Source organism: Syngnathoides biaculeatus, chromosome 8 (assembly GCF_019802595.1).
Source record: "Syngnathoides biaculeatus isolate LvHL_M chromosome 8, ASM1980259v1, whole genome shotgun sequence".
Taxonomy (NCBI): domain Eukaryota; kingdom Metazoa; phylum Chordata; class Actinopteri; order Syngnathiformes; family Syngnathidae; genus Syngnathoides; species Syngnathoides biaculeatus.
This window is the reverse complement of record NC_084647.1, coordinates 32419164-32447077: the sequence shown is the minus strand read 5'-3', so window position 1 is coordinate 32447077 and position 27914 is coordinate 32419164. Positions and strand designations below refer to the sequence as shown.

Below are 27914 nucleotides of genomic sequence, written 5' to 3'. Positions count from 1 at the left end.
TCCTCCCCTGCCCTCCGCTTGGAGCGACAGCCTCATGGCCTGGCTGAGAAGGGAATCAAATAAAAAATGGCAGGGAACACAGTAAACCTAAATAAAGAGGGAAAGAAAGCGGAGGACAGAGGTTACTAGCACATGTCCTCACCGGTGGGGTTTGGTTCTCAGTACCGCACCCGTAGACAGTAGGAAATCAGTCAGTATTTATACCGGGTCGTCAAGTTCGTGGAGAGCCTTCCTCTCCAGGGCCGTCAGGGCCATGGTAGTCTCGTCATGCGATGCTTCGGGGCCTTCCCCACTAAACCAGATCAGTGTCCCTACACTGATCAGGAGGACGGTTGCTACAGCTGCAACTGTAACTCTCACACTGGAACCCATAGTAGCTGCTTTAAGTGACAGAATGGATCTTTTTGGTGTGGGACTGGTGAATCCACGTCTCTCTCTCCGCGATTTTGACAGCTGTGGGTGTGGTCAGGAGCACTGTGAATGGGCCTTCCCACCTCGGGCTGGACCAGCACTTCCTCTTGATGACCTTTATCAGCACCTGGTCTCCTGGAGTCAGCGATTCCTGTGTGGAAGGGAGAGAAGGACCTGGCAGATCATTTGCTCTTTTCACATTGTCATTTTGGAAAAGTCTAAGCAGCCAGTCTGTCATGGGGTCAAGTTCCCCTTTTTCCTCCTGTACTCCTGACGCTTCCCATAATGGAAGATGAAAAGGTCTTCCTTTTACTGCTTCAAAAGGTGTGATGCCTGTTACTGTTGGAACTATTCTCATGTATGTTTTGACTAAGGGCAAACACTCTGGCCATGGTTTCCCTGTTTCTTCCATGGTCTTTTTGAGTCTAAGTTTGATAGTGCCATTAATTCTCTCCACTAGTCCTGCACTCTGTGGATGATAAGCACAGTGATGTTTTAGGCTGATCCCTAGATGTTGGGCCATTTCTCCAATAATTTGGTTAACAAAATGTGACCCATTGTCACTCCAAATAACTCTTAGAATACCGTGATCTGGGATGATGTTTTTACATATAGCTTTTGCTACTGTCAGTGCATCTGGCTTTTTTACTGGGAAGATTTCTACCCATTTTGAGAATGAGTCCACTATTACTAAGCAGTATTTGTGTGGACCGGATCTGTTCAGTTCTTTGAAATCCATGTGGATGATTTCAAATGGGTAAGACCCTTGTGGGCACTTCCCTCTTGTAGGTCTGACATTTCCCTGAGCATTGTGTTTGCAGCATGTGAGGCACGATCTGCAAAAATTTTTAAAATAGGTAATGAGGCCAGTAGAAGTTTTTTTCTACTATCCCCACCATCCCCCCTGTTGAGACATGGCTTGGCCCATGACTCAATTTAGCCACTGCTTGAAAAAGACTCCGAGGGAGGCAGGGTTTGTCCAAAACTCTGTAAATGCCCAGGCCGTCCATTTTTGCTCCTGCTGCAGTCCACTGTTGCTTTTCATTCGGCGGGGCATTGTCCTGCATGTCCTTCAGAAATTGGAGAGGGATGATGTCTTGCTTCTGCGAAGGATCTGTCGTTCGTTCACACTTATCTTCATCTGTACTGTCTGCTTCTTCTTGAACATGGGTGTGGCTGGTTCCCATCGCTGCTTGTTTTGCTGCTTGGTCAGCTTTAGCATTCCCTTGGGAGACTGGATCTGTGGCTTTCGTGTGGGCTTTGCACTTACAGACAGCAATTCTCCTTGGGAGTAGAACTGCTTGGTGTAAGGCTTTGAGCAGGTCAGCATGCTGGACTGGTTTTCCACTTGATGTTTGCATGCCTCTCCTGGCCCATTGTGCAGCAAAGACGTGGAGCGTTGAATAGGCATATTGGCTGTCCGTATATATCGTGACCTCTTGACCTTGGAAGAGTTTGCATGCTTCTGTGAGTGCCACGATTTCTGCTGCCTGCACTGACCAGTTGCCAGGGAGCTTTCCCGCTTTGAGTATTGCCTCTTCTGTTACCACTGCATAGCCTGTATTGTTCTTCGTCTGTCATCTGTGTTGCAGTTCTTTCTAGGTCACGGACAACTGAGGTTGGACCAACGTTGTCAAGGTCCAGTGAATAAAATTCATCCGGTGGTCCGTTTCCTTGGCTGACACAGGCGTCCATCTGTTCCATAGTTTTGATTGGTTTGATCCCATCTTCCGTGGCAATCAGGTTTATTCTCAGTGCTGTCAATAGGTCTCTGCCCATTAGATTCACAGGGCAGGTGTTGCTCATAACAAACTTGGTTTCAATTTGTTGGCCATCTTCATCCTCTACCAACACCGGGTGAGACCATAGTTCGAACACCGGGTGAGACCATAGTTCGCGTTGTGCTAGGCCTCCAGCTCCTATCACTATGATTTGTCTTCTGGAAGCTTTTACTCCCTTAACTGGATCTATCAGGACCGAATGGTCTGCTCCAGTGTCACATAAAAATTTTGTTGGTTTTTTTAAATGGCCCAACTTTGAGCCACCGAAATGGTTTGGGTCTTAAGCGGTCTTCCAGATTTAAGATGGAGAGGTCGAAAACTTGGATTGATGATGCTTCCTCCGGGTCTGGTGGTTCTTCTGGCTCATCACCCTCATCTTCTTCTCCCTCTAATAGTCATTGATCATATTGTGGATTGAATGGGGGGTCTCTTGGTGGTTCTCGGTTGCTCCCTCCCTTCCGGCTGTCTGGGTGGGGGCATTCACGTGCCATGTGTCCCTCTTTCTGGCAGTTGAAACACTTCTTGGGACTCCTGCATTCTCTAGTCAGGTGTCCTGTTTTCCCACAGTTGTAGCACTTCAGGCTTGGTCCCCCTTTTTGTTGACCTTGACCTCTTCTTTGACCTCTCCTTTCTCCTTCTCTTTGCATAGCGTACACCTCAGAGGACTCGTGTGTCTCAGTAGACGTCGCAATTCCTCTTATGGCTGCAGTCAGCGCTGCCATGGCTGTTGTGCTGTCCATTCCCTTCTTTCTTCTATGGTTCTCCTCTGCATGACTGGCCCAGTCCATCAATTGGTTGGTGTTCAAAGTTCTGTGAGTCACACAGTGTTTTTGGATGAACCCGCTGATGTGTGGTTGGAAACCGTCCATAAGGCATTGTCTTAGCTGGCTGTGGTAGGGACCATTGTCGTTAGCATCTTCAGGCAGCCCACTGTTGGTTTTGAATATTCCTTCCAGTCTGATCTTGAAATCATGGACTGATTCTTCTGGTTTCTGGCGGCACTGTCTGATTTTGCTGTAATCTGGTGGCTTCTGGTAAGCTGTCATTACTCACTCCAGTACTTCATCCATCCTGGTAGTCAGGAGGGGGTCATCTGGGCGTAGGATTGGTCCATTGTTTCCTCCACGGGGGTTAAAATTTCCTCTCACTCTTCCCCAACGATGTTTCAGCGCTGTCTTGAATGCTGTCTCCACTTCAGTCCCATTAAGGTGAAAAGAGCTTTTTAGTTCTCTGAAATTAGAACACCAAGAAGCTGGGTCTGTCTCTGGAGCCCCCAGGCCTGTACAGGCTTCAGAACATTCAGTTGCTGTCCATGGCCTTGGCACTAGGATGGTGGGTTCGTTATCTCCATCCATCCCATAATGAGGATTGGCAACAGCATACAGTGGGTACATCTTTGCAGCTCCACTTGTAGTTCCACTTGGCCCCGCTGTGTGGCGTTGTTTCCTTGCTGGGGTCTGCTCCTGCCAATCAGATAAGCTGGGGTAGATCTTCACTTTTGTCTCATCAGCCCTCCGGCGTCCCCCTCTGGTGGCGATCGGCGAGAATGCAGGGGCTGCAGGATCCGTTGCCTCTCTCCAATCTTGTTCTTCCTCTTCAGCCCCGCCTTCTGCTGGGCTTTGGCCCACTGCTTGGGTGGTTTCACTTCCTCTTGCGCTTGCAGCTTGCTGGTGTGCGTTTCCTGTTGCTGATCTTCTCTGTGGCGCGGTTGTTTCTTCATCTGGCTTGATGCCAAGGGCAGCAATCAACCCCCGTTTGTCTTTCTCGTCTCTCCTTTTTTTTCTGTTCTTTTTTTTTATATATCTCTGCCTTTTAACACACTGGTCTTCCCAAATTTTCAACTTTCCCTGTCTTCTTTCCCTTTCTCACCTTCTCTTCCCATCGAGTTTTCATGCATGCTTTTAATCTCTTAATTTCCTCCGGATCTTTAAGATCGGGTCGGAAATCATATTTATTGACTCATTTTCTCAAATACTCACAACTACCCGGATGATGTCTCTGCATAAATTTCACATCAGGAGGTTCAGCCACCTCTTTTGTCTCTGCTTGTCCCATTTGTTTTTTTTTTTTTCCTTTGTTGCTCCTAAGGCGAGATTTTTTTTTTTTTTTAGAAAATTCTGAATTTTGACGGGTGTGGTCGGGGCTCACGAACCTCCTCCTCCTCTGCTCACTTGTGCAGCGTCCTGCAGCATTTACTCTATTTTAGTTTCACCTAGAAACTTCGCGTATGCAGAAACCTATTCTGCTTTGTCTCACCTAGAGACTTACTCTATTTTAGTTTCACCTAGAAACTTCGCGTATGCAGAAACCTATTCTGCTTGGTCTCACCTAGAGACCTACACGTATTTTACTCTTTACAGAAACCTATTCTGTCTGTGTCTCACCTAGAGACAAGTTTTTAAAGGCAGGAAGTATCGGAGCGGTCCTCACACACCACTTTTAGTCTCCTATTTTAACGTAATTTTACTACTTGTTAAATCTGGGTTTATTTCCGCTCTATTTTATTTTTAGATGTTAAGTTATACCATATAACCATCCTATGAGACCAAATAAGTTTTATCCTACCTCAGTGCCGTGGCCCTGGTCCGTTGGGACCCGTCACCCGACAGTCCGGTCCGGCGCTGGATCAGCGATGCGACCGATCCTTCAATGGAGGACACTGGTACCAGATTCTTGGTCTCGTTGATCCCGCGTCGTTCCAGCCGTCAAGCTGTTGGGTTCCCGGGTTTCGGCACCAGAGAAAATGTTAGGTCCAAAGCACGGACTTCTCGCTCAATGTGGACCCAGAAGCTCACGGCACCGGGATAGAATGATTGAGACAGAGGCAGAGTTATTTTTTACCAAACTGCAGTTTGGGGAGAACTCGGGGAAGAAGAATATATTCTTCAGCCCGCACGTAAGACTCTCTCCGAGTCTCCCCAAAACCACACATTTTATTGAGCTCCACACATAGGGTGGGGGAGAACAGGTTTCACAAGACAAGTAAAGTTGTTATACAGAGACAGTTAATCTTCTCAAGGCCGGGTGTCCTCTGAGTAGACACAGTTCTTCCTGTTACAAAAACCCACAAGAATGCAGCTATCATAAATTTGCAGTCACCTTGAGCTCTTAAACTTCCCATAGACAAACAGCACACACACGCATCCCTGCACAGCAACAGAGTAATTAAAAGAGATTTATGACACATGAGGAGATACATTTCACAGGCCTCTGTGAAATGTGTTAGCTTATCTTACAGCTTTTTGCTCACATGTTGCAATCTTACCCTTCCACTGTAAGCATGCGGTGTCGATTCCCAAAAATCCAACTCCAGTCTTTAGGATCATAGATCACAATTTGGCTGTTCATGTTTTACCTTTTATTTTTTTCTTTTAAGTGGATCAGACACACAGTCCCAAATCCTTTGTTGTCTAACTTGGGCTATTTTTTCTGCACACATGCTCACTGTTTTGGCCACACTTGTTGCTTTGCACAATAAAAAAATTGCATTGGCAGATTTTATACACGGGAGCTGTACAGCCTGTACGGCTTCTTGAGACTCTGCTTTTGGGATTTTATTTGACCAAGGCAAAAAATCCAATACCACATAGTGATTAATTTTCTTGTAAATTACATGATTGCACATTTGTGTAATTGTGGCACTCTGATGCTAGCGATGGCGGGTTGATCCTCTATAATTGTGAGGTTACGTAATTTCTACAGTTTGTCATGAGCAAGGCCGGGCCACTGCCAAGAGTGGCGTGGCCAGGCCACTGCTATAGGCGGTGCCACCTCTGACACCTGTTACTTGTCACAGCTGTTTCACATTAGGTACTATAATTAGACCAAGCATTTAAATTGGAGTTTTTGTCACTGGCAGTTGCCAGTTCGTTGCGTTGCATGTTGGATTCTCTGCTACTGTGTGTAAGTTGCAAGTCTAGTGTTGAGCTATCCTTGTCACAGCGAGTCTGTGCCCTTTTGTTTATCCACGTCTTGTCAACTCTTAGTTTGTTTCATAGCCATTGGACCTCGTTTCACATTTCTGAATCCTGCCTTAAGTTTGTGATTTTTGTGCCTCTACCTTATCGGACTGCTACATCATGTATGACCCTTTTTCTGGAATTAAACCACTCCGAAACACACTAAGCCCATGGGCGCTCCTTTTGACCACTGTGAGCAACATCAGACGTATGCACTGTGGTCAGATCAGTGTCATCCATTGAAGTTACATGGCTCATTAAAAGGTTCAGATTACATTCCATCAGAACCTTTTTAAGAACAATTTTGTGTTTTTGCAAACTTATACTGAAAATGTCAACAAAAAAAAATACAACACAAATACATACCAAGCGAACTATTTACTATAAATGTGAAATGTTGCTTCCAACTTTTTAATTATTTTTTTTACCCACAATGATCTCTCTTTTTCTTGGTGTAAAACTGAATTATTGCTTGCAGAATATCTTTCGCAACGCATGTTGAAAGCTGAATGATGCTTCCAAACAGATTTAGGGTTAATGTTATGTTGCCTCCTGTATTTAAAATACAGAATTAGTTTTTTGGGCAATGTATCATCTGTGCTTTCATCCTCGATCAGGCTGTGCCAAGGTGGAATTTTAAAATTATACACAATCTCATCCCGTGCTTTCTACTTTGATTTCAGCCAGACCTTTTTACCCACAAAAGAGAAAATTTCGTCCAGTTTCACCACTTTTTCTTTATTCACATACCCCGGTGTTTATAATTATGAGTGTACCCCTTTAAAATGGAGGAGGGCGGTGTCAGGTAAACCAGGAAGTAGAGTGTGTTGCTCGGTGTGGCCGAGCAGCAGCTCTTTGTGAGAGACAGTTTTCTGCCGTGATTTAAAAAAATAAAAATACTCAGCCTGTAGTTCACTGCGCTGGATCTGTTTTCCTCTGCTCTGAGAGTGTGCGATAAGTCCGTAAATGCGCAGTTGCGCAGCTTAGAGGGAACATTGTTCATGACACAGTTTGTGTGTGTTAAGTTCCATCTGTCCCTCACTCACTTGAATGTTTGTTTTGTACCTTTTTTTTTTAATCCCCATCCCTGAACAAGACACTTTTGTCAACAGCTCGCCTGCAGCAAAGGTCTGTGGTATATTGAGGGACATTCTGTTTTAGAGGTGTACAAACATTTCCTTTCAAGGCCACATACAGAAAAAAAAACTGTAACTTTCTCCTGCACAGAGCAGCTGCAGAATCACATCCCCACATTTAGAACCAGAACATGACCGTTCCCTAGTAAGCTGACCTTAGTGTCGCATCTAACCAAGTGATGTGTGATTGTTTGAAAACAAAGAAATGAGAGATGAGAATGGGCAACATTTCTTTGCTCCAGCCAGGCAAATGACACAGGCAATATCCAATGTTTCTTTTACTCTGTGCCACGGGGTGCAAAAAAATAGATGGTTGGCCGCAAATCCTCTCTGGTCTGTAATTCGGACACCGCTGTTTCAGTTGGCCATTATAGCATTGACAAAACAATAAATCTCTCCACATTGTAGCCCAACTGTTAGATCATCAGTAAAGTATATTACAGGCAGCATGAATCTTAACTCATGGCTAATTTATGTAACAGTCATGTGCTCAGTGAGAACCTGCTTTTACATGTCAAATGTAACTCGTGAGAAAACTGGATGTTTTCTGTCGGAAAATAAAAAAGAACATGGCCAAGGAAATAGTTTGTTTCCTTAAATCCGGTTGCTTGCTTACAATTTTGAACAATACACTTATTACTATATTAGCAGGAATACCAATTCTTCTGGACAAACTTTTTTGAATAGCTATTTTGCTCTGTTTTGTCTCATAAAGATGTCAGAAAAGCTTTTGGACCTTAATGATCAATCTGGCCCTGTGAGTCTATTGGAGGACAACGATGACAGAGAAGATGTGGAAGATGAGATGGATAAGTATATAAAGGGCGAGGCTGCCAAGAGGTCAGTTGTTTCCATGCTGTCTATGGAATACTGTATAGTTATTCTGAATAGAGACTCCAGCTACTTTATTGTGTTTCGACTAGTGATGCACTGAAATTTCAGCTGTCAATAGCCCAAAGCTGTATTTTTGGTTTTGGAGTGAAATACTTCTGAAAAAGTATAGTAAAAAGTAAAAGTAAAATGTATAACTTGTCACATGTGGCCTGCAAGTCTGTCTACATCAAAGTAAAGAGTCATGTAAAATTAACCAGCAATGCCCTATAAAGCTTTGCTGAATACCAAATTGTATTGCCTTGGAGGCCCATTTATTACACACATGTTGCACGCACACTTTGATAATGACATCCTGCCAAAGAGTAACCATAAATGTGAATTAAGGATAGTTTTTGAATAACACATATATTCAACAAACTACTAGTAACATAAACACAAGAAAGATGAACGTCTTTTTTGCAGTAATAATTCAAATTTGCATGCCACACTGAATTAGGGGAAATATGTGTCTTTTCCATCATCATTGAAGCAGCTGCTGGTCAAAAGATAGTCCCTATTGTTCCTCAGCCTTGCTGCTTTCTGTTGTTTGGGACTGGAAGTCTTGTTGCACGCGGTTATGTGCTCCAGATACCTACAAGCTACAGCTAATGTGGCTAAATATGAGGCGTAACCACAGTGGTGATAGGTCGCTTGAAATTCGTTGTCAGTGGCGCTTAAGTCATTAAGGATGGATAAAAAAAAAATTGATTTACCATGGCACTGGCTAAACAATCACATTATGTCACAGAACGCCAAAAAAGGTGATTGTGGGGTACAGTACACTTGGCACATTGGTCTGGCTCGAATCGCGTTTTAGCGGATACAAGCCAACTTTGAAGAACAAAAAAAGCAAGCAAATTAAAGAGGAAAATACTGTCATATATGACAGTGGCATATCAGGGGGCGGAAAGGAATTAGTGTCTCACTGCTGGTACATTACTTGACAGAATGAAACTATAGTTTAAAACTACAGTAAAATATTAGATTTTAATATTTTTTGTATAACTGATAAATTAATAAACAGATTTTTTTGTGAAACAGTAGATGTTTTAATGAATATACACTAAATATGCACTTTCTCCCTAGGCATTTGCAGCCTGCAGATAAAGCCAAATCTCCAGAAGTAGACAAAGTTGTCCGCCTTTCTAGCGTTCAAAATCACCAAACAGAAGCTAGTCACATCTCTGCTGTGAATCTTTACAGGCCTGAAATATCACGAGGTTGCCTGTCCCGAACTTCAAACTCTCTAATCAATGATGCAGAAACTACCATACAGAAACATGTGACTCCATTGGAGAAAGAATCAAACTTTGGAATCCGGAAAAATGAAAACGAGGAAGAAAGTGAGAGGAGGAAGACTGAAAAAGAAAAATGTAAAAAAGAGAGGAGCAGGGAGGAAGACAGAAAAAGTGGGGATGAAATTTGTGCAGTGGAGGACAAAGAAAAAATAATTGGGGAGAAGAACACCAAGTTATTTAATTTCCAGCAGACAATTAGCAGAGATGAAGCAGAGGAAAAGAAACGTTTGAAAAGAGAGAAGGAGAAGCGAATATCTCTTCTCATAGATGAGCTAAAGAGAGAGGAGGCAGCAGAGAAGAACCGATTAATGAAGGAAAACGAGAGGAGAAAGGGTCTCCTCCAAGAGGAGTTAAGAAGCAAAGAACAGGAGGAGGAGAAACTTCAAGAAGAGGGTGACGAAAAACTAAGGTAGGTACAATTATGACTTGGCAGAGTGTTTCTCATGAGCATTGTACATTTTTATTACTTATTTGTATCATCCTTTGTTAAACAAAAATATTTTGTGTGACAGCACGGTGGGAAGGCGCCCAGAGCAAATCCCTGGGGCAGTCCCACCTCCACCTTAAATTCTTCTGACACACCAACGGCACATCTCACTGCTTTTCTGCTGCCCTCATACATGTGCTGCACTATTCGAACATATCTCTCCGCCACACCGGACTTGCGCATGCAGTACCACAGTCCACTCTTGGTACTTTCTCATGGCGTTTCTCTAAGTCTACAAAGACACAATGTAGCTCCTTCTGACATTCTCTGTACTTTTCCACGAGCATCCTCAAGGCAAATAATGCATCTGTGGTACTCTTTCTAGGCATGAAACCATACTGTTGCTTGCAGATACTTCTGTCCTGAGTCTTGCCTCCACTGCTCTTTCCCGTAACTTCATTGTGTGGCTCATCATCTTAATTCCTCTGTTGTTTCCACAGTTCTGAACATTGCCTTTGTTCTTAAAAATGGGAATTAGCACACATCCTACCTGTGGGGCATCGCCGCTGATCACATTATACACAATACCCTCAATTTCAAATTTCTGCCTCATCACTCGATCTGATACTGTTTTCACCTCCAAGACATTCTTAGCCAGCTCTTCCTTTAAAATAACCCCTACTCCATTTCTCTTCCCATCTACTCCATGGTAAAATAATTTAAACCGTGCTCCTAAACTGCTAGCCTTACTCCCTTTCCACTTGCTCTCTTGGATGCACAATATATCAACCTTTCTCCTAATCATCTTGTCAACTAACTCCTGATATACTGATAGACTCCTGTCATAGTCCCAACATTCAAAGTCCCTGCACACAGCTGTAGGGTCTGTGCATTCCTCTTCTTCTTCTGCCGACTAAGCTGCTTTCCTCCTCTTTTTTGCCTTCGACCTACATTATCTGAATTTCTATCAACGCCTTGCAGATTAACAGTGTCGGGTGCGGGCAGATTTAGCCCGGGTCACGACCTATCCATTGTGGAATTCATTTGATGAACACTCATACATGTTTGGCACAGTTTTACGCCAGATGCCCTTGCTGACGCAACCCTCTGCATTTATCCAGCCTTGGGACCTGCCTACAAGTCGCACAATATGGTGTTCCCCATCAGGCTCCAGATAGTCTAAAAAAGCAATCAAATGAACAAAGTCAGCACATAAGGAACACAATTCACATTCTACCTAGCCTGTGTTAAAGATAAGTTAAAAGGGTATGTGGGTAAGAAGGTTCGAGTATGAAATTATAAAGGATATGTAGATTTAAAGGATATGGGGATGAAAGAGATTCAAACCAATGGCTCTCACTGCAGTAGTTGCTGGTTGAGTCGTCCTCACGGTCCTCGTTGTACAAGTTGTGTAGGTTGTACAAGATTATGCACTTACTCAATCCTAAACATCTCTTGTTTCTTTTTGAAAATATTTGTTCAATCTTTTGTACTGATAATTGTTTTACCAAGAACATCATTAATTTTGAGTGCAGTTCAGTCAAAGATCTACTTTTAATATGACATACAATGTAGATATTCATCCTAAATTACATTTGCTGTTAAAACATCCATCCATCTATTTTCTGTACCACTTATCTTCACCAGTGTCGCGAGCATGCTGGACCCCATCCCCACTGCCCTCAAGCATGCTGTTTAAAAAAAAACTTTAATATCTGTTATAGGTACTACTTTGTCTATTTCATCAGGGTTCTGAAACATCATCTTTTGTTGAAGAGGCAAGAAGAGGAAGTCAAGTTAAACAAAGAGTCTGACAGGATGTTGGAGGAACTAAAAGAGTCTGCTCTGAAGGAAAGAGAGAAGCAGCTTCATGAGCTCAGGTCAGAGTCACAAAAGTCTGTGGGTGCAATCACTCTATGCAGTGATTTTATTATGAAAAGTATATTAATTTGTCACAGTCACACCTTGCAGGAAGGTGGGACTGAAACAAAAGGACCAGTCACAGTGGAGTAAGGGCCATATTCTCACATTTGCTTGTCATGAATCTTCCAACTATATGGATTGTGGTGTCCCTCCTGACATACCCACCTTGTGTAACCTGCGAAGTTGTGCACAACCACCGAAGAGGTGTGACTCATTGAAGATGGCGCTAAATCACAGAGCATGGATTTAAATTGAAATCCATTTAAAAAATCTTGAGCACTTTAAATATGAACACAGCTTACATTTCTACTGTTGTTGTGCAACATGCACACGACTTTTCTTTAGTACACTTAAAATGAGCGTATGTTGTGTTTTTGGATATCCTATCATAGACCTCTGTCCATCAGTGTTGATAATGGGGTGACATCCTAGTTATTTATGGAACAGCGTCATTTGTGGCTGTGAAGACCTATGCGTGAGTGATTTAGGCTTAGGTCACACATGAAGGATGACACTGGTCTGTTGGAGTTGCTGCACTCCTGTGTATAGGCTTGCTTCTCTGCAGCAGTCTCCATCAGCTTTTTGGAGTCTCCAATTAATGCATGTTTTTGGGATGTGGGAGGAAACCGGAGAGCCTCAGAAAAAAAACGAGACAGGCACGGCAAGAGCATGTAAACTCCACACAGGCGGTGCCGGGATTCGAACCCCAGTCCTCAGAACTGTGAGGCCAACGCTCTACAGAAACGTATATCATGTGTGTGTGTGTGAGAGAGAGAGAGAGAGAGAGAGAGAGAGAGAGAGAGAGAGAGAGAGAGAGAGAGAGAGAGAGAGAGATCACATACTTTGGCTGTTTAGATCACCTTGGAGTGAATCTCACATGGACTTAGTGTTAATTTCCTTTTGAAAAACACCTTGGTTTTGTCATTCAGGTTTTCCAGAAAAGGCTCCTCTGACAGCTACTTGTTTAATCCAGTTTTGGATATGCTTTGTCCATATTTGGAAAATGAAGGTTGCCTCCATGTAGTAGACCCACCTGTGACATGTATTAACCCTAGAGAACCCAAGACATCCAAATCCTCTTTTAAAATTTCATGTACACACTAAATTAATCAATAAGCATCAAAGGAACACAAAAACATCACATTTTGAAAAATTTACTAATTTACTTCCGGTTTAGATAATGGGTCATATATGACCCAGTGGGCCTTAACTACTAAAAAACAAAGCATTTAATGCAGATACGTGGGGCGTTGGGCTTTTAGGGTAAAAAGATTAACTGTGGTGCATTGTGTTTATACAGTGCGTCATATGTGACCCCATGGGTTCTCTAGGGTTAATGTTGACAGCACTTGCTTGGGAGCAGAGTTTCGAGGAGATCTTCGCTAGTGTCATCTATAAGATGGAGAAATTCAAATTAACTACTTTCTGGACACTTGGCCAACAAATGTCTGGATACCAGGAACGTACAGGCAATTTTGATTCGTGTTTGTCATTTGTGTGTGCACGGCCATATTTGACAGGGAATGCCCACATTTTATTAGTGTGTACCTAGGATGAGGGAGCTTAAATGACATGAATGATTGTGAAAATGTGTGTCGCTATGTGCCTTTTCTGACATGCACAAAGGAAAGCATGCTCCTAGCAGAATACTTCCTAACTGAGCTGATGATTCCCCAGGTAATTCAAGATTCAAGCTGGAAGATTTTGAGCAACCCAAGAATTTGTGCTCACCCTACCGATGAATAATGGAATTTTGTTGTTGTTGTGAACCTTGATTGGCACCTGATAAAGGCCATTGTTTAACTTGCCACTTTGTAAACTTATTTGACAATTAACTGTAGTTACTCAGCTTTGATATGAGTGCATAGTGACATATTTGCTTACCAGACTGAATTGTCACGTGAAAGAAAATTACAGTAGTGCCTCTACTTACGAACGTCTCTAATAACGAAAAATTCAGATTACGAAACGCCTCCTCGGAAAAATATTGTCTCTAGTTACGAAGGAAATTCAGGATACGAAAGGAAAGATTAGGCGCTGGATTCCCTAAATTCCACCGTAAACATCCCATATTTTGATTTGTGTGGCACCATAGAGCTATTCTCCCATTAGCTATCATCGGAGCATTTTCCTGACATTTCATTGGCTAGGAGGGACATCAGTCTTTACCCATGATCCACTTCCTGTATCATGGTTTGTTTGACGCGACAGCGCTCCTCTCCTATTGGCGATCACATAGCATCTTCCTGGCATCCCATTTGCTAAGAGAGACCTCGGTCTTTACCCATGATGTACTTCCTGTATCTTGGTTTGTGTGGCACAATAGACCTGCTCTCTTGGACACTCGACTGTCTCCGAATCACGCTAGCGCTGTCACAAGCTAACGCACATTCGAAAATGACAACTTTTTCGTTTGTTTTTTGCAAATTTATCCGTCTTTCTTCACCATGGGCCCCAAGAAAATTTAATCGAATTAAGTTGTGTGCGTGCATACATTCATACGTATATTTTGTCTCGGCTGTCAAAGTTTGCTTCCTCCTCCATCCCTCACGAGGCCTTTTGCTTGTCACTCACCCTTCTCTTCGCATAGTCGTCCAACACCAAAGGTAAACGAGCATAATTTTTTAAAATGATTGATCACATTGTGTACTTTGCTTTTTTTTGGGGGGGGGGTGTCTCGGAACGGATTGCGCAATTTACATGTAAAATGCGCTTCTGCTTAAGAAAAATTCTGGTTACAAAACAACTTCTGGAATGGATTAATTTCATAAGTAGAGATACCAGAGTATTAATGTATCACTATTTTCTCATGTTTAGGGAGGAGAGTGAAGACCTGTTAAAAGAATTGCGTATTACACTTGAAGAAGAAAGGGCAGCAGAGCGTGACAGGTTGGAGGCTCAAAAGAGGTTGGAGATTGAACGTCTAAAGGCTAATTCAGAAGAAAAGCTGCAAGTAGAGAAAAAGAAACTCCAGGAAGAGAAACAAAACCCTTTTAAACAGGAGGTAGTTGTTGCGAATTTTTGTCCGGTGTGAGAGAAAGAACAAGCACTCCACATCAACATTATGATTATTTATATACTGTATGTTTTTCTTTGTCTGCATAAAGTTCCTTGGTACAGAGAGGAGGAGGGAGATGATTGGTCCACGTCCTGAACAGCAGCTAACAGACTACCACAGAGAGGTTAGTTTTACACTTTTTTTATTTTTTTTACCTCCAGTCGATGAAACTCTACAGGATGTCAATCCCATTGTAATAAACTTCACACTGATTCATCCTTTTCCTGTGCAGCTTTCTGATTTGCTCCTGGAAGTGCGGGAGCAAGTGCAGCGTGACCATGAGAAGAAGTTAGAACAGCTGAGGGAAGAACACAGGCGAGAGCTGAACATCATCAGAGAGAAACAAATGGAGGAGGTTAGAAGGATATACAGTGGATAAAATAAATATATAACATTTTAGGATTTTTCTCACTGAAAAAGCAGGGTGTCCCAAAAAATTTATACACACTTAAATTAATTGTAAACTTGATGTTCATTATAATTCCAAAAATTAACATGTAAAAGAATTTACCAATATCATTATTACAATTATTACAATCTCTAGAACACAACTTTTGAAATTAAGTATTGGGTAGTGTGAAATGACAGGTAAAAACTATTAAAGACACCTACTATTATTTATTTAATACTTTGTACAAAAGGCTTTCTGTACAATGATGCCTTAAACATGCCTCCTGCATGGAGAAACTCGTCAGATCACGGTCTGGTGTGATTTTGGTTCACTGCTTCACACAAGCAGTGTTAAAATTTTCAAGGTTCTGCGGGCTTCTTATATGGACCGTTAATTTCAGTTATTTCCAAAAATTTTGGATACCAGTCAGGTGATTGGCTGGCTCTCAGTAGACCAGACTGTATTTCCCAGTATTTAACTGGCTTGTCCAAATGTTGTTCAGCAAACTTTAAATGAGCATGAGATGGTTTGTTTTTTCTCTCTCCCACCACTGTGGTCTTGCGTGACAGACCATGGCGGTAGAGTGCATTACTCACTGTTTTTCTTGTAACAACGGTACCTGATGATTCCAAGTCTTTTTAAAGCTCTCTCCAAGTTGTCCGTGGCTCTTGGACAACTCTTCTGATATTTCTTTGCATTCCTCTGTCAAATATCCTGAAAGGACCACCTGGTTTATGGTGGTATAATGTGCTTTCCACTTGTGCATTATGTCCTCAACTGTGCTCACTTCAGAAGCTAAGATATGCACATGTAACCAATCCCTTTGATGCATTTTGCAACAATTCATTTTGTATTGGTCTTAAGACAACTCGCTGCTCTTACCCATCATGAGATGTCTGACTCATATCCTGGCCATCAATTAAGACTGAACCAGCTGCCAATTGCATTGCTCTTTGATTGATAGTTTTTAGGTGTTTTGGCTTTCCATACCTTTTTGTACCTTCCTTTCTTCACGTTCAATACTTTTTCCCTGTCATTTCACGTTATGACACACAACTTAATTTCTGAGCTAATTTGTTCTGGATGGATTACTTCCCAACATCTGGTCAAAATTTGAGGTCAATACTGAATTTGGAAATAGATTTATTGAGAAATATGGTGAAATGAAGTAGTTATTTCAGCTGCCGTATCTGCTCTCGTGCTGGGAAAGACTTCCTTCTTAATCCATCTATAATTTCAGTTAACTGTCATGACCAAAATACAGGGCTGAACCCAATATGCACAACTCATGAGACCAGTTACAGGGCTGAACCCAATATGCACAACTCATGAGACCAGGTACAGTTCGGGAAGCGTGTTTATTCGGTCCAATGTCAGTACACAGGTAGGCAATCCAACCAGACAGCAGGGTCAGAATCAACAGGCGTACAGGCAGGGTCGTTAACGACGCAGGGTTCGGTACACAGAGCATCAACGTAGGGTTGCGGGAACGTGACGTAGAAGTACAATGATCTGGCAAGGACCAGAGCGCATGCATGGCAATTTAAATGGACCATAATTACCAAGAGAAGACGCAGGTGAGCGCATCTGCTCATCGGAGCGGGTGCACGCCGGGTCGAGGAAAGACACACCCATGACATAAGCTTGCATTCAGGTAATTACATCTGATCTAGAATAAATTGTAAATGCAAAACACTTTGATCCCTAAACAATTTATCATTTTAAATTTGTATTATAACAGCAAACTAAAAAAAAATAATGGCTTTCCAATTACTTTAATTCAAAAATAAAAAAATGTGTGCGTACAATTGCATGCAGTGAAGGCTTTCTGGACTATCCACTCACATCTCAGGCTGACCTGAGCTTTGGTTCAAATCCCGGTCTTGCCTCTGTGGAGTTTGCATATTCTCCCAGTGCCTGTGTGGGTTTTCTCTGGGTACTCCTCCCATATCCCAAAAATATGCATTAATTGGAGACTCTAAATTGCCCCTAGGTATGATTGTGAGGGTGACTGTGTCTCCACGTGCCCTGCGATTGGCTGGCAACCAGTTCAGGCTGTACGCTGCCTCCTGCTCGATGACAGCTGGGATTGACTCCATCACTCCCGCGACCCTTGTGATGATAAGCGGCTCAGAAAATGGATTGATGGATATCTGGTATAAGCTTGAGCATTTCAGCAGGAGAACACAAAATCTGAGGTTTTCATTGATAAGTTCCAAATTAAAAATAGTTAATAGTGAAGATATCTATTTTAGCCCTTTACCTAAAACGGATTTGATAACCATGTGTTTGTTTACTGCTTGTTATTAAGCAAGTATATTTGATCTATGTGGCACTTCTCACAGAGTGGTCTCACAAAATCATAAAAGAAACGCATCAAGTCCTAATTTGCCTGCTTAAGCAAAGACAAAAGCCTACCTACAGCATTTTTTTAGTTAAGCATACAAGAATACAGCAGAAACAAATGACTGCATTTACTTCCGGTGTCGTTTGACATACAGAGGTACCTCTACTTATGAATTAATTTTATTAATTATTTGTCCCCAAAGTCATTTCTTAACGGGAATTTTTCGTGAGTAGAAGTGTTTTTTACAAGTAAAAGACTGAATCCCTTCCGAGCCTCCTGACTCTCCAAAAATAAGCATCCAAAGTACATAATGTAAAGAATAATAAAAATTAAGTTCATTTACCCTTGGCGTTGGTTGACTTTGCGAAGAGAAGGGTGAGTGAGAAGCAAAAGGCATCGTGAGGGACACACGCACACAACTTAAATCATGGGTAAAGATCGACGTCTCTCCTAGCCAGTGGGATACCAGGAAGATTCTATGGCGATAGCCAATGGGAGAGCAGCTCTTATCGCGTCGCACAAAACAAGATAAAGGATGTTTACGTTCAGTGGAATTTGTGGGCTGCGAGTCCCGCACCTATTTTTTTCCTTTTGTAACCTGAATTTTTCATTTATCGTGACTAAACACGTTTGTACCACTGTACGTTTTAACATTACAATTAAACTATTTGTTTTGAAAAGAGGTGCCATGCCTCTTTTAAGTGAAAAAATTAGGAAAAGTGATTAAAAATGGCACTCAATCGCAGAAATTTAGAAGGCTGATACATAAATGAAATACAATTTTTTGATTATAGTAGTTTCACTATTAAACTCACAAAACAGAACATGAAGTCTGTCTATTTTCTGTACTTGCTTATCCTCACAAGGGTCGAAGGCATGTTTAAGCCCATCCCAGTTATCTTCAAGCAAGAGGAGGGGTACCCCCTAAACTGGTCGCCAGCCACTCGCAGGGCACATGTAATCCATTCGCACCTACATTCACACCTACGGGCAATTTAGTCTTCAACCTACCACCCATTTTTGGGATGTGGAATGAAACCGGAGTACCCGGTGAAAAGCCACACAGGCCCAGGGAGAACATGCACACTCCACACAGACAGAGCTGGGATTTGAACCCCAGTCTTCAGAACTGTGAGTCAGATGTGCTAACCAGTTATCCTCTGGTCCACCACAACAGGAGGTTTTGTAGAAAATTTTAATTAAATCTAAAAGTGATTTTACAGAAAACTCAATGAAATTTAAAGTTGTGGCAAATCAAGTAATTGTTCAGTACATCATTTCGTACAGTTTGTCCTCAAATCAAGAGGACAGTTCTTAAGTGTCATCGTGCAACCTATAAACTGACACATTAATGACACAGACATCAAGGGATACATTTATAATATTCTTAGCGCTTCCTCTGGGGACTCCATCATTCTGCTGGGGTACTTCATTGCCCAAGTGACAATGACAGTGAGAACTGGAAGGGCGTGATTGGGAAGAACGGTGCCACCGATCAGAACCCGATTGGTGTTCTGTTACTGGACTTCTGTGCTCATCACGGATTGTCCCGAACGAACACCATGTTCAGGCATAAGGGTGGACATATGTGCACTTGGCATTAGGACACCCTAGGTCGCAGTTCGATGATCGACTTTGTGGTTGTGTCATCGGACTTGCAGGCGCATGTCTCGGACACTCGGGTGAAGAGAGGGGCAGAGCTGTCAACTGATCACCACCTGGTGGTGAGTTGTCCCCGATGGTGAGGGAAGATGCCGGTACAACGCGGCAGGACCAAACTTGAATCCATTAACTTTGTGTTGCTTTCAACTTTCAAGTTTGGATTTGTGTGTTTGTTTGTGACAGGAAAGTATCCAGAGGGACCGCTTGCTTTCTAATCATCAGTTTGACAGAGACCATCTTCAGGCCTCACATGCTATACACTTGGAAAGACTCCGCAAGCAACTTGACAGTGAAATAGAGAAGGCACAACTGACACATTCACACAGGGTAAGGTCAATCAAAATCACATATTGATATGAATGCAACCTGTCATATGCTGAAAGAAAATGTTGAACTTTTGACAAGAAAGAAAGTTAAAGAGTCAGGGTGTCAAGAGAGTGAGATTGGTACACTGATGTCAGATGCAAAATATTTTACAGCGGCTCCTTGTTTGACAACTGAGTTCCGTTCCTACTGTGGCAACATATTGGAAATTTGTATACAAATCTGAATCAAATGAAAAAAAAATCAAAATCAAATAATAGCCTTTACTGTCATTATATGCTGTGCATACAACAAAATGATGAGTGCTTCTCCTCAAGGTGCAATAAAAAAAAGAACATCTTGGGTAAAAACAATAGATAAAACATCAAGGCACAGTGATTGCTAAAATAAATAAATAAATACATGCACAAAAGTGCCGTTGCATAATATTCCATTACAGTACTGTTATTTTCGTGGTTTGAGTTCAATGAGTTGATGGGTCTGGGGAAAAGGCTGTCCTTGAATCTAGTTGTCCGTGTTTTGTGGGACCTGTACTGCCTGCCAGAGGGCAACAGGTTAAACAAGTGATGACCAGGATGTGAAGAGTCCTTTACAATATTAGTGGCTCTGCTGTGAGAGTAGGAGTTGGCAATGTCCTCTCGGGAGGGCAGAGAGCAGCCAGTGATCTTCTGGGCACTGTTGATCAGTCTTTGCAGAGCTTTCCTTTACGAATGTGGCTTAGTCTATCACTAACCAATGCCAATTAAATCGAACTATTCCCAAGATCTCAAAGCTTTATGTTTTAATTGTGCATAGCTTCTTTATCAGATGCCGTTTCCTTAAATATAAATCTAATGTCAAATTTTTCAAACATCACATCTATTAAGTTATGGGTTACCACCGTATTAAGGTCTTCACTCTCCCGAGAGTGTTAATTTGCAAGAATGTCACACATGTTCACCAATGTCTGTCAACACTTGTTCACTAATAAAGCAATACAAATATATTTTACAAGTATATAAATATTCAGCAATTATAATTATAATGTATTCAATTTCACTATTATCATCATCACCCATTATCTATCCACTGCAGAATGAAGGCCTCTTTTTTACGTTTCCAACAACTATGACATTTTGCAATCTCTTGCCAGTGTATTCTGGTGTGTTTAATGATTTCTATCCATCTACTTTTAGGTCTTTGCCTGGTCACTTTGTGTCCAGTGGTATCAAGTTGATAGTTTCTATGGTCCATCTTTTGTCAGTTCTTTGGGCAATGTGGCCAGGTCATTCCAATTTAAGACTTTTTATTTTTCGAATGTCGTTGTTAACTCGCATCTGCTGTCTTATCCAGCTGCATATTTTGTTTTTGCAAATGCTTATTTTCAAAAATTGGTGTTGCATGTTCCTTTGAGTTACATGTAGACTGTATAACTTTGTCATTCATTGTGCAAGTTTCACTACAGTAAGTGAGGACTGGTAAAATACATGAATGGAAAAATGTTCTTTTCAAGCAAATGGGAAGATTGTTCTTGAATATAACACTAAGTCTTACGTAAGCCTACCAGGCAAGTTTTATGCAGCATTGAACTTCAGTGCTTGTATTTCCATCCATTGTTACAATTTGGTCTAAATACCGTATTTTCACAACCATAAGGCGAATTGTATTAAAAGGTGCAGTCTCAGTTGTGGGTGCATTTTCAGTATTTAACACATACACAAGGCGCACCGTATTATTGGGCACAGGCATGTGGTGGCCCTCACGAGACAGTGAGGCACAATTGTACCTTTATTTTTATAGGCAGAAGAACAAGCTTATACTTTTTGTTCCATGACAAGTGGTGCAAGCAAGTCACTGAGTCAACATGGCATCCTCACTCATGTTGTCACACCAAACCAAAATTATTACACCACAATAAACAGAACAGCACAACCAGTAGACAACAAAACAACTACAACAATGAGTGAAGAAATAATTGACACAAAATATGCACTTCAAACGCTATTTACATACATGTTCAGTGCCACAAAGGATGCTGGGATTGCCTCCAGCGATGCTAAATATCACCATTATCTTAAAATATACTGTAGGATGCATGGACGCTTTTTATAATGGCAGCGCGAGCAAAACTGAGTTCAGTTGTACTTTATTGAAGTTTTTAACAATGTAAACTGTGAGTTCGGTTGCACTTTATTTAGATATTTAACAATGTATGTACTCACGTTATTTTTGATTAATCCTGATCCACAAATCCACCAAAGTCCTCATCTTCTGTGTCCGAAATGAACAGCTGGGCAAGTTCTCCTTCAAACACACCAGGTTCCCTTTTGTCATCATCACAGTTACTCTCGTTGCCGCGTGGCTCCTCAGATAAGATGCCGGCTTTTCAAACAACAGTGGAAGAATGCACATAAGCCCAAGGATCCACAATCGATTCACAAACTGTGGGGAAACTCGTTCGCCGCTGCCTCCCAGTCCCAGTCTCAGTAATGCGGTGTTCGCCATCTATCATCCATCACTCCCATGCCATTCGCAACTTCATTTTGTACACCCTGTTTACGCCAATGTCCACTGGTTGAAGTTGCTTTGTCAAGACTCCCAGAATAATAGCAAGCTCTGAGTTCATTTGCTGCCCTTGTTTTTTCACTTAGCTTGTTCGTTCTTTGATCATTAATCTATTGCTCGATTTGCTCTTCCAACTCGGGCAACCTCGCCTTGCTTCCTAAAAAACTCAGCGTCTTAGCACAGCTCTTTTCCCTGCTTCCTCCACTTGCGAACCGTGGATTTGTTGATCTTGAATTCTCTCGCAGCTGCTCGAAACCTATGTTCCTTCACATAACTGATAGCTTGTAGTTTAAACTATTCTTTGTGTCTCTTTATTGGCACAGATTTTTGGGGGGTCCTTAGCCATAACACAAACCAACATTATATACCTTCAGGGGGCGTGCCTTTAGCGTCCTCTCCCACGCCCACACTTCCTTCATGCTATCCTCTTACACGTTGGCTTTTCCTCTATATAAGCAATGTGTAAGCAGGAAATGCTCCCAGGCAGTACAAATTTTGGACGTTGGTGCACACAAAAGCCGCTCTGCATTATAAGGCTTTCCATCCATTTTGGAGAAAATTTAAGACTTATAGTCGTGAAAATATGGAAGATGTCAACGATCTCTAAGGAATTGTCCAGTTTGATATCTTTTTGAAGACAGTAACTATTGAACATAACCGTCGTTTTGCTTTTGTTCATTGGCAGACCTGAGTGACAGCTTTCTAACTAACAGTACATCGACAAAGGTGTTGTTTTCTTTAATTAAATTAAATAATTAATCACAATAAATCCATTGAAGTCCCACCCCTAAAAAATACGTTTCAATGTTAGAAAACTGTGTGCAAATTGCTTCCAATCATTCTTCTCTTCATGCAGGAATCAGAACTTAAGGATCTTTTCAGTCAGTTGGAGCTGAGAGCAAAAGAGCTGAAGAGAGAGGAAGAAATGCTGTACTCCAAGGTAGTGTGTTCATTAACTCATCAAAATGCATCCAAAGCAACTGGGTGTTGACTATTATTCTCTCTTATTAGACAGCAGATCTGAAGATGAAGAGGAAGATACTAGGGGAAGAGGAGGAAGATGTCAACAAACGGACAGGGGTTGGGAGTTTTCTTATGTAAAGAAAGAAAGGAAACTATATATTGATAAATATTCTTTTTTTATGCGTGTCCAGGCCTTACACAAAGTGACTCTGGAGAGAGAACAGCTGAACCTGGAGCTGGAGAGAATGAGGGAGGAGCAATCTCACACTCGAGAAATCCTCCGTGTGGCACGGGAGGAGAGGAATGAGGCCCGGCAGAAGGAGGAGAGGTTGAGGGAGGAGCGAGACAAAGTCAGGGATGAAAGCAGAAAGGTGAAGGAGGAAAAAGAGCGACTGGAGAGCAAGGTGGCTTTTCTGGAGCAAAGATGCAACCGGCTTAGTCACAGAGTCAGGTACACTGAAATAACCAAGGGTGTAGTCATGAAGTAGCGAATTAAGTCATGTTTAAATTGGGAGCTGGATTTTAAAACGGAACATTTCTTCTCCAATTGACTTATTTTACCCTGTTAGTGAGTTGGAATTACATGGAGGATGCACCAGCAAGCAAAACATGGACAAAAACAGGGTGATGTCGCCCCCTATTGGCCAAAGAGACTCATCACTACAAGTAAATGAGCTGGAGGAACCGGTCTCCACTGTACCTGACAGTAATGGCGACATCTTTGAGTATGGCTTTTTGTATTATACTGACTTTCTGATTTCTCTCATTGGTTAATGTCTGATATTTTATGGCAGCATTTCGCATTTACACTCACCTCCAAAAATAATGGCACACTGAGGTCAATTCTTGATTAATGCCCAAGTCTGAAATATGTGGGGTTTGAACTCAACAGAAAATAAGCAGTTATTGCAAGCAGATTTTCCAACTAAATATGATTAGTTTTTATTTTATCATCCTGTTTCTCACTTGAAAATTTTCTTATTTTTGAAATTGTTGATTGTTGTTTTAAATTCCATGTATTAAATGTCAAGATACTATTAGATAAAACCTGACATTTCTTGTCTTATATATATATATATATATATAATATATATATATATATATATATATATATATGGTGAAGAAAATAAGTATTTGAACACTATATTACAAGTTCTCCCTCTTAGAAATCATGGAGGGTTCTGAAATTTTCATCATAGGTACATGTCCACTGTGAGAGATAATCTAAAAATAAAAATCCAGAAATCACAATGTATGATTTTTTTTTTTTTAACGTTTTATTTGTGTGATACAGCTGTAAATAAGTATTTGAACAACTGAGAAAATCAATGTTAATATTTGGTACAGTAGTCTTTGTTTGCAATTATAGAGGTCAAACGTTTCCTGTAGTTGTTCACCAGGTTTGCGCACACTGCAGGGGGGATTTTCACCCACTCCTCCACACAGATCTTCTCTAGATCAGACAGGTTTCTGGGCTGTCACTGCGAAACACGGAGTTTCAGCTCCCTCCAAAGATTTTCTATTGGGTTTACGCCTGGAGACTGGCTAGGCCACGCCAGTACCTTGATATGCTTCTTACGGAGCCACACATTGGTTTTCCTGGCTGTGTGCTTTGGGTCATTGTCATGTTGAAAGACCCAGCCACGAGCCATCTTCAATGCTTTGACTGAGGGAAAGAGGTTGTTCCCCAAAATCTCACAATACATGGCCGCGGTCATCCTCTCCTTAATACAGTGCAGTCGTCCTGTCCCATATGCAGAAAAACACCCCCAAAGCATAATACTAACACCCCCATGCTTCACAGTAGGGATGGTGTTCTTGGGATGGAACTCAGTCGTCTTCCTCCAAGCACAGTTAGTGGAATTATGACCAAAATGTTTTGCTCTCATCTGACCACAAAACTTTCTCCCATGACTCCTCTGTACTGATTCCGAACCCTGGTCATTGGCAAACTTAACAGGGGAACCTTCCGTGCTATACATGATTTCAAACCATGACGTCTTCGTATATTACCAACAGTCACCTTGGAAACGGTGGTCCTTGCTCTTTTCAAGTCATTGACCAAGTTCTGTCGTGTAGTCCTGGGCTGATTCCTCACCTTTCTGAGGATCATTGAGACCCTATTAGGTGATATCTTGTATGGGGTTTCACTCTGATTGAGACTGACTGTCATGTTTAGCTTCTTCCATTTTCTAATGATTGCTGCTCCAACAGTGGACCTTTTTTCACCAAGCTGCTTGGCAATTTCTCCGTAGCCCTTTCCAGCTGTGTGGAGTTGAACGATTTTGTCTCTGGTCTCTTTGGACAGATCTTTGGTCTTGGCCATGTTACAAGTTTGAGTCTGACTGAAAGGGGCGGACAGCTGTCTTTTATGCAGCTAACGACCTCACACAGGTGCATCTGATTCAGGATAATACATGGAGTGGAGGTGGACTTTTTAAGGCGGACTAACAGGTCTTTGAGGGTCAGAATTCGAGCTGATAGACAGGTGCTCAAATACTTATTTGCAGCTGTATCACACAATAAATCGTTAAAAAAAATCATAGATTGATTTCTGGATTTTTCTTTTTAGAATATTTCTCTCACAGTGGACATGCATCTACAATGAAAATTTCAGACCCCCTCTATGATATCTAAGTGGGAGAACTTGCAAGATAGCAGGGTGTTCAAATACTTATTTTCTTAGCTGTGTGTGTGCATATATGTGTGTGTGTGTGTGTGTGTGTATATATACATATATACACACACACACACACACACAAAGAGTTCCTTGTGAAACTATTCGGTCCCCTTCAACTTTTCAACCTTTCGCCACATTTCAGGCTTCAAACAGAGATATAAAATTAAAATATTTTGTCAAGAATTAACAATAAGTGGGACTCTATCGTGAAGTGGAACAAAATTTATTGGATATTTTAAACTATTTTGAACAAATAAAAACCTGAAAAGTGGGGCATGCAACATTATTCGGCCCCCTTGCATTGATACTTTGTAGCGCCATCTTTTTCTGCAATTACAGCTGCAAGTTGCTTGGGGTATGTCTCTATCAGTTTTGCATATCGAGAGACTGAAATTCTTGCCCATTCTTCCTTGCAAAACAACTCAAGCTGAATTAGGTTGGATGGAAAGCGTTTGTGAACAGCAGTCTTCAGCTCTGCCCACAGATTCTCGATTGGATTCAGGTCTGGACTTTGACTTGGCCATTCTAACACCTGGATACGTTTATTTGTTAGCCATTCCATTGTAGATTTGGCTTTATGTTTTGGATCATTGTCCTTTTGGAAGATAAATCTCCATCCCGGTCTAAGGTCTTTTGCAGACTCCAACAGGTTTTCTTCCAGAATGGTCCTGTATTTGGCTCCATTCATCTTTCCATCAATTTCAACCATGTTCCTTGTCCCTGCTGAAGAAAAGCAGGCCCAAACCATGAGGCTGCCACCACCATGTTTCACAGTGGTGATGGTGTGTTCAGGATGATGAACACTGCTGCTTTTACGCCAAACATCGTTTTGCATTGTGGCCAGAAAGTTCGATTTTGGTTTCATCTGACCAGAGCACATCCACATGTTTGGTGTGTCTCCCAGGTGGTTTGTGGCAAACTTTAAGCGAGTCTTAGGAAATTTTTTTATGCCCAAAACCGGCTTTAAAATTCACCATAACAGTATCTCGGACCTGCTTGATGTGTTCCTTCGTCTTCATGATGCTCTCTGCAATTGATACAGAACCCTGAGACTATCACAGAGCAGGTGCATTTATATGGAAACTTGATTACACACAGGTGGATTCTATTTATCATCATCAGTCAACAATGGATCATTAAGAGATCCTCACTGAACCTCTGGAGTGAGTTTGCTGCCCTGAAAGTAAAGGGGTCGAATAATATTGCACGCCCCACTTTTCAGTTTATTATTTGTTAAAAAAGTATAAAATATCCAATAAATATCATTCCACTCCATGATTGTGTCCCTCTTGTTGATTCTTGAATACTTTCACAAAGCACTGTATATTTACAGTATATTTATATATATATTTTTTTTTTTTCTATTTATTTTTGGTTTCTTTTTTAAATCACAATCTTTGCTTCAAAGAGGGCTTTGCATGGAACACCAAACCAATTAGTCATTTTAAATATTGTCGAATTCATATCAGAATTTGGTCAGTATTCCTGACATTCAGTTCAATTCAAATATATATACACACATACAGGGAGTCCTTAGTCTACGACTGAGATCCTTTCCTACTGTAGTGACTTAACTCGAACTTCGATTTAAGTCGGATAACACCATTAACATCAGAATTTACATCAAAATACTTTGGATAAAAAACAAATACAGTGAAATAAACAAGATTATGTACTGAGCATTACTGTTGAGAGGTGGATGGAGAAGAAGAAGGGAGTCTGTGCTTAGCTATTGCAAAGACACCTGGTCCTCAATCCTCTCCATCTTGACAAGTATCGAAGAACCTTGTTTTGTGATCATTGTATTCGACATAGGAACGGAACCTTTCACATGCGCTAAAATACAGGCTTTGTGTTTAATAATTGTCACCTTGGTCGACCGACTGAAGCATTGATGGTGTTGGTGTCTTTCCTTTCTTCAATCTTTTAATGATCTTCAGCTTCGTTTCCATGATAATGGATTTTCTTTTGGCTGCAGAAGCATTGCTAAAAGACACAGCTTTCTTCTTTGGGGCGATAATGTTTAAAAAGGAGGGCGAAAAATGCGAAGATACTCCCGGCACACAAACATGAACAAGCATTAGCCAGACAAAATGGCGGACAGGGGATCGGCGTTGTAAAGTCGAAACGTCTTAGG

The 27914-nt window shown here is 41.6% G+C and overlaps 1 protein-coding gene across 6 annotated transcripts in view; it reads left to right on the top strand.

The window, feature by feature from the left end:
• The window catches only part of LOC133504530 (centrosomal protein of 164 kDa-like), a 64308-nt gene that overhangs the window by 24917 nt on the left and 11477 nt on the right, over window positions 1-27914 (top strand). For all 6 annotated transcript variants that reach the window (XM_061826852.1, XM_061826854.1, XM_061826853.1 and 3 more), the window contains 11 exons: window positions 8003-8127; window positions 9247-9867; window positions 11634-11765; window positions 14626-14812; window positions 14916-14990; window positions 15099-15221; window positions 19450-19593; window positions 22991-23074; window positions 23146-23214; window positions 23289-23548; window positions 23667-23822. In XM_061826852.1, coding sequence (XP_061682836.1) covers window positions 8003-8127; window positions 9247-9867; window positions 11634-11765; window positions 14626-14812; window positions 14916-14990; window positions 15099-15221; window positions 19450-19593; window positions 22991-23074; window positions 23146-23214; window positions 23289-23548; window positions 23667-23822 — 1976 coding nt within the window. The remainder of the gene's footprint in view (window positions 1-8002; window positions 8128-9246; window positions 9868-11633; window positions 11766-14625; window positions 14813-14915; window positions 14991-15098; window positions 15222-19449; window positions 19594-22990; window positions 23075-23145; window positions 23215-23288; window positions 23549-23666; window positions 23823-27914) is intronic.